This window comes from Cornus florida, unplaced genomic scaffold, assembly GCF_030987335.1.
Source record: "Cornus florida cultivar Cherokee Brave unplaced genomic scaffold, ASM3098733v1 CherokeeBrave_3.0.0_Hap2_Chr06, whole genome shotgun sequence".
Taxonomy (NCBI): Eukaryota; Viridiplantae; Streptophyta; class Magnoliopsida; order Cornales; family Cornaceae; genus Cornus; species Cornus florida.
The window spans coordinates 72,085,075-72,092,286 of record NW_026775576.1 but is presented as its reverse complement, the minus strand read 5'-3'; the positions used below and the strand labels follow the sequence as shown (position 1 = coordinate 72,092,286).

At 36.9% G+C, this 7,212-nt stretch overlaps 1 protein-coding gene across 2 annotated transcripts; it reads left to right on the top strand.

Moving 5' to 3' along the window:
• LOC132312004 (uncharacterized) lies at nucleotides 1–6,214 on the top strand. 2 transcript variants are annotated; one of them, XM_059810208.1, is made up of 5 exons: nucleotides 1–389; nucleotides 1,225–1,316; nucleotides 1,589–3,326; nucleotides 5,127–5,313; nucleotides 5,400–6,214. In XM_059810208.1, exons 3-5 carry the CDS (start codon nucleotides 1,644–1,646, stop codon nucleotides 6,041–6,043), a joined length of 2,514 nt encoding a protein of 837 aa, XP_059666191.1. In that variant the 5' UTR covers nucleotides 1–389; nucleotides 1,225–1,316; nucleotides 1,589–1,643; the 3' UTR covers nucleotides 6,044–6,214. The 2 variants fall into 2 exon arrangements, with proteins under 2 accessions (XP_059666191.1, XP_059666192.1); XM_059810209.1 differs by lacking the exon at nucleotides 1–389 and having other exon boundaries at nucleotides 994–1,316.
• Nucleotides 6,215–7,212: the final 998 nt, after the last annotated feature.

The window sequence follows — 7,212 nt, the reverse complement described above, 5'->3', positions numbered from 1 at the left end:
CGAAATCAACCCAAACAATCCCCACACTCTCTATGTTTTTTCATCTCTTCACGCTATATATATATATAAACTAAGTTACACACATCTATATATCATTTTCATCTTCTTTTTTTTTCATTCTATGCATACATTTCTATATATATAGTCGTGTTTGACCATACATATCATCGATGAAATAAGCCGAAATTGAAGATTTTTCTGATTTTTAATTTCCTACCAATTTCAATCCCTACCCATTTCAGATATCATCACTCTACTAATAGTTTGTATTGGAAATTATATAGATTTTGACCCAAGAAGACAGATTCGCCATGTAGTGATGAATATGAATCGTGGTTCTACAAGCAAGGATGATCAGAAACCCAGTTGTGTTTTTGCTGTTGAACAAGGTTCGTAATTGAAAATTTTAGCATTGTTTTGTGGGGATTATGATTAAATTCAATTTTGGGTTTTGTGTCATGGTACAGTATTTGTTTGATGATGTTCTGTAATGGTGGAATTGCTATGATGATGATGTTTCCTAAGGTTGAATTTTTGTTTAATGATTATGTTCTGTTTGTTAGTGTTGTAAGTAGAAATAATTGTGGGGTTGTTGGATGTTTGCTTTTTGAATTTGTCGATTTTAATGATTGTCTGTTCATCATTGTCTTTCTACTTGTTCTCTAACTTCTAGACATATTGATTTTTGCTTTTGATGATTTTTTAGAATTAAATTTAGTCTTGTTTCATTTACCGGCCTTCGATTCGAGTCATTTTCAGGTATACCTATTGTCTTCTCTCATTGGTTTGCAATATTTTTTTAGTATATTTTGCTTGAAAGATGGTATATATATTGATTTTATCTATATGGTCCTAGCTAGTATTGTTTTTGATTTAAAAAACAAAACTGTTTTATGCACAGTTTATTGATTGTTGTCTAATAGAGATAGTTATCTCCTATGAGCCTCTTTATCTTTGTCCAATATTATCAATACAGAACAAACTGATTCTCATGTAATGCTTACTTTCAGTTATTTTGTTTTTACTTTCTTAAAAGATGATAGAAACCGGTTCAAACCTTGACATTTCCGATTTAGTGGAAGAAGTTGATTTTTTTTTTTCTTTTTTTATGCATTATTTTTTATAGTTGAATCTATTAATTTGGTTTCATATTTAGCTTTAAATGTGTCCATATAGGTACTGTCTTGTCGATTAATCATCTCAGTGTAACACATACATTTGCAGGAACACGGGGAACTCCGAAAAAAGCAGTGGCTTTCTGGTTGTTTGCATCCCATTCTGGCTCTTGCTGTAGTTTTGGTAGAGATATAAACTAGGTGAGTGGACTTTTCCATTCATGCTTGTGGCTTAATTATTTAATGTGTTTCGAGTCTTATGTCCTACCAAGAAATGCTAAGAATAGTGGAAAGGCAACACAAATTTATGTCATGCGAGCGCAAGATAGTTGACATTGTACTATTGTAGTCCTTCGTAGATTCTCAGTGAACTGGCATGTCTCTGGACTGGTCTATTTTGCATAACTAGGCTTTAGCGTCCTTCAAATGTATGAAATTGTGCTTATGCTTCATTTACATGTATTTTCATGAAGGTTCTTGGAGTTTCAGTGGATTTCTTATAAGTTAGCTGGAGAATCGTTGAAAGAGATGGAATCCAAACAGCATACACCAAGTGTTATTGCAAAATTGATGGGTCTAGATGAATTTCCACCACAGCAGCCTATCCACAAACAACAAAGAGTGCTCTCCGAGAATTATCTCCGAAAAACTGCTTCTATAGGTTTACGAGAGAAGCGGTCATGCCATGACGGTCATCCATCTAAGATCAAAGTTGAAAGGCAGGAAGAATGTAGGGATTGCTTTGAAGTGCCTGAGATACCAAACGTGGATAAACATTGTACTCAATCAGTTAAAAAGGGGGAAGGAAAATTAATCATTACTGAAACGAAGATGCCAAATAAAAGGTATAAGATCACAGATGCTAAATGTCTTTCACTGCAAGGATTGAAGGACGCGACATGGTTTCCCCCTACAAGGATTGTTGTCCTAAAACCAAATATTGGCAAGCCACATAATGCTGTAAGATCTTTGTTTTCGCCTAGTCCTCAGAAGAGTTTTCAGCTGTTTGACAGAAAGCATATATTTTCTAAACCAAAATATGGAGGATCATATGATGAAGTAAGAAAGAGAGAAAGCTGGGCCGATGATGCTGAACCTTCTAGGCATAGTTTTAGAGTTTCTAGGGAATTTGCAAAGGAAATTACGAGACAAATAAGTCATAGTATCAGCAGCAGTTCTACAGTGGTATCAAGATCAGAATTTAGAGTTGATGACACTTCTGCAAATGAGTTTGATGCAGTGATGCCTTCTTGCCCAAGTTTCTTTGATTGGAAGAACCGGTGCCAAACGTCACGTACTTCTACAAATGATTCATCTTTGGCCAGGGAAGCCAAGAAACAATTGTCAGAGCGCTGGAAAATGATCAATAGGTCCCAAGAAATTGGAGTGTCTAGCAGGGGTAATACGCTCGGCAAAATGCTTGCTATGCCTGATCAAGAAACAAAGCCAATAAATTCGAATAACAAGCTTGATAAACATGGGCTGAACAATCAATTTAGTTTGGATGGTGGAGATGCAGACTTGGACAGCCCTATTGGTATTAGTAGCAGGGATGGGTGGAAGGATGTGTGTGCCAGAAACTTGCCAAGATTCAGAGCTCTTCCTGGCGCTAGAAGTACTAAATCTAACACCAGGAAAGGAGTTTTTCACAATGATTTCTCTTTGAAGCTAGAAGAAGCTGCTACTAGGGAAAAGAATGAACCAAGGAAGCCAAACTTTTCCTGGAAAGATAGTTCGAAACCAAGAGACTCAAGTTTTAGCCATGAGAAATCTCAGTCCAGTCCTAATTTAGATTCAGAGGATGATAACACCATACAAGGAACTCGCTTGATCCTGGATGAGATTCAAAACAAAATTGTCAAAGAAGATCTATCTGGTGAAAATCCTGTGGTTTCTAAGTTATCTATTTGCAGTGTTCCATGTTCGGATTTTGGTAGTCACACGGTACAAGGAACTCAGGTGGTTCCTGAGGATAAGCTGAAATTTTTTGCGGAGAGCAATCTGTCTGAAAACTCTATGGTTCCTAACTTGTCGATCAATTCTGTTGCCTCTGCAAATATGGCTGCAGAAGTATTGGTAATTGCAGAATCCGAAAATGTGCGATTATCTTCTGGAACCTGTGAGGAGCAACAGTCAGAATCAAGAGCCTGCATCTTGGTAGTAAAAGATGGACATACTTCACTTCATGCCTTGGATGCTTCAGATGGACAGGTTTGCAACTTCTTTTTTGAATGTTTTAGATTCAATTATTTGCTAGCATATGTATATTATGCAAGAAAGACAGTGCAACTGTTTCGGCTTGTTGCCCAATGGTGATAACTTATATACTCCGTATATATTTGTTCCTATAGCAGACTTGAAGTTAGCCTTACGGTTGAGCGGTTCTTGCATGACTGAATCTTAACTGGTTATTTTTTAGGTGTGGTTCGTATGATAAGCTTGTTCTTAGATTTTGTTATGGAGTTCACCATTTTGAGAAAGTAACTTCTATGCATTTGAAATGTTAGTGTACATAATTTACTGAGAGATTATGTATTAGAGAACCTCAAAAAGGTTAATAGGAATCAAAATTAAATGTACTTTCAATTATTATCTGGCATCAACAATATACTATTCCTTATGTGAATTTTCATTCATGTTTAATCCATAGTTACCTAGAATGTGGATGTTATAAGAATGGGGATACAATATGTCACTTATCACAACAGGTAGGCTATGTGGCACGGACACTTCTTTAAAGGATTTATGCCTAGACACTGTCAGATATAATGCTCTTCTAGCTTGCTTGGTCACTCTTTATATTAGTAGTTTATAGAGTAGTTATTTAATATGATTATGTACTTTATATATGTTAAGCTTTATTTTCCAAGTGATGCCTTTGTTAAAACAGAAATTAAGATAATTAAATACTATATATCTTCTTTCATGTGGGTCTTTGTGTGAGATATTTATTTGTTGTGTTCTCACTTGATTGTGTCTTTTTTATGATTAGTGTTCTATACTTGTATCATGTCGTGTAGGAATTTGTGCTATTTTGGATGGGAGTTGGCATAATTAGATCTGTTTAGGTTATTAAGAAAAAAAGAGGCTTTTTCCCTGCTAGTAGAACCAGATAATGACACTGTAAATGTAAAATTCGTAGTCTATTTTTGCTTCTAGACCTTGTTAGATATGATTTGATCATGTTATAAGTAAGGGTCAGCAAAACACTAGATATTTCCTAGTTTCTTTGGTCCCTTCAGTGTGCTATTGTCTTTGGCTTTTAATATTATTTGAAACACAAAAATCCAATTTTCTGGGGGGTTTTAAATCAATTTTTCTATACTGCCCACCTGGGAAAAACTTTTTGGATTACAAAAACGTGTTTGTTGGAACTTTGCATCCATGCATTTAGTCCAGTAGGATTGCAAAGGTCATGTTTACGACAACATTGTGGAAAGTTGGTTTTACTCGGGCTGTTTCTAGTGCTGCTCCCTAGGTTTATCTGAAGAAGTTAGCAAGTCCTTTATTTCAACTTCAGTTGCTATTCTAAGAGCTCAAATAAGTTGGTAGAGAAGAGATGCTCAAGGTGTTGAGGATCAGTCTGATCCATTTATTGCCTGATTGTTCTTGTCCACTTTCTACCACTGTAGTTCAGTACCATGTGGCTTTGGCTGCAAAGTGATGCATCTAACAAAAGTCAATACTGAAAGACACTTTTTTTGGTGTTGTAACTTGTAAGACAATTCCATACTGAAAGACACTTTGCCTCCTGATATGAGGTGAGCAATTCATATTTGGTATGTTTCTCGGACAGAGATTTCTAATAGATAATATATGTGCCTTTTAAATTGTAATTCTTATATCTGGCTTATTGTCTGCGTAGTTTTTCTCAGGAAGATGATTTCACCAAACTTTTGTTGTTTTTTAAATTTCTTCTCACATTTCTTCCATATTATTGTGTTGTTTTTATTATAAATACTTAATATCACGGTGTACATACCCTTATTTATCTCTGTCATTATAATGCAGGAATCATCAATTGAGTCCTCTAAAGATGCCTTGGCTTCTTCAAACTGCCCCAAAATTGACCCAGAATTTCATATGAGCTTGGGGGAAGGTTATTCACCTAGTCCCAATTCGGTTCTTGAACCACCTTTTCAAGAAGAAGTATCGTATGGCTCTGAATGCTTTGAGAGTGTCAGTGCTGACCTCCATGGTTTGTGAACTAAAGAATACTTTTCCTTGCTATTTGATTCTATTTTTCATTGATTAAAGGTCTCTAATACACATGACTAATTCTAGGTTTACGGATGCAACTTCAACTTCTGAAATCAGAGTCAGATGAAGCAAACTCTGAAGGACATGGAATGGCTGTGTCGAGTGATGAAGATAATGAAGAAGGATCTGTTGATCTTTCCGAAGAAAATAGTAAATTTGTGGGAATGTTCATAGCCGAAGAGAGTAGGGATTTTTCCTACATAATTGATGTGTTGGATGAGGCAGGTTTTCATAGTGGGAACTTGGAAATGAACTTTGAAGCATGGCAGTCTCCAGAATGCTTATTAAGCTCCTCTGTCTTCGAGATTCTAGAGAAGAAATACGGTGAGCAAACATCTTGGAAGAAGTCAGAAAGGAGGCTTCTGTTTGACCGTTTAAACATGGGGTTGATGGAGATTCTCCGACCATGCATGGACATGTACCTGTGTGCAAAACCCTTCAGAAAGAAGTTTAGCCTCTCACGGACCCGTGAGGTGGTTGAGGAAGAACTATGGACGTTACTGGTCAGCGAGGAAAAAGAAGTATGCAAAGACTTGTCTGAAAAGGTTCTAGGAGGAGAATCCAGGTGTATCAGGTTAGGGGATCATATTGAGGTAATTGGTATAGAAATAGAAAGATTTTTGTTTGATGAATTGGTAGCGGAGTTAGCTAGCACTGAGAGTTTTTAAGTGGGTGTTTCTGTTTTTTGCCCATATATATAATACTACATCAATTTTGGCATATGTATTTAATGTGTGTATAGCGACAATTTGTTATTAAATAAGGTTTGAAAGTGGATATAAAGATCAAGTTTGTTTGTTCTGAAAAGTTATTGGAAGGGTTGACGTAGTATTTTTTATCACTTCTGATTGATCATGAATTTTGTGGCTAACAATTCTTATATTCAAAGCTTTTGTATATGTGTGTGTGTGACTGCTACCATCCGGTGAGCTTGCCAAGTAGAATCCCTGCGCTTTACCGAGCACAGTGGATCCCAGATCCTGCCCTTCGGTTAACACATTGGTGACCACACTGATCGAGCCAAACAGGAGCCGTTGAAGGGTTGTTCCTGATGGTAGTTGCCTGGCGGTGACAAATGGTAAGTTGTTGCCACCACTAACCACATTATTGTTACTGTTTTTTTGTATGACAGTGAAAGCTGGCGAACCATTGGGCCTGCAAGGAATGGGACATTGTCACTGTTGATGACACTGTTGGCACTGTTGACAAGTGGCATCCCACTGTTGGCAGGGTCTTGTGAGACATTTTTGCCATGGTGGCCATCATAGTGGTGGCGCCAGCTGATGTGGCAGCAGGAGTTGCCACTGGTGCCACGTTAGTGGCGGGAGTTAGTCCACTTGGCAATGTGGTGGAAAGGGCAGCTTTCACGGCCACATCAGCAACGGGTAAGCCTATTTTACTGTCAAGGTAAGCCTTGTGTCTCCTTATTTACTAATATGAATCCATCAATATACTTTGAGGGAATCTCTGGTCCCATCTATAAATGAAAATTTTTCATTGATCCGTCAAAAATATTATGAATTCCTTTGGAATTAAACAAGTTTTATGCGTTAACTTCATGGATGCACATACTTTTGATTTTGCTTTATGGGGTTTCTAGGTTGTAAGATTTAGCGCTTGGCTGTTTCAGCCATAGGTGCTAATCTCATGTGTAAAATAGAAACTTACTTCTGAGGCTATAGTGATGTAGGTAGAATAGATGAAAACATTTCACTGCAAACCCTTATACCAAGGGTTTGTTATATACAGTTTTGGGAATGGAAAAGAAGAGTTCTAGTTGCTGTTCTGGGGTTTAAAATGCAACAGTATGTTCTCAGTAACTTTGGTTCTTTATGAC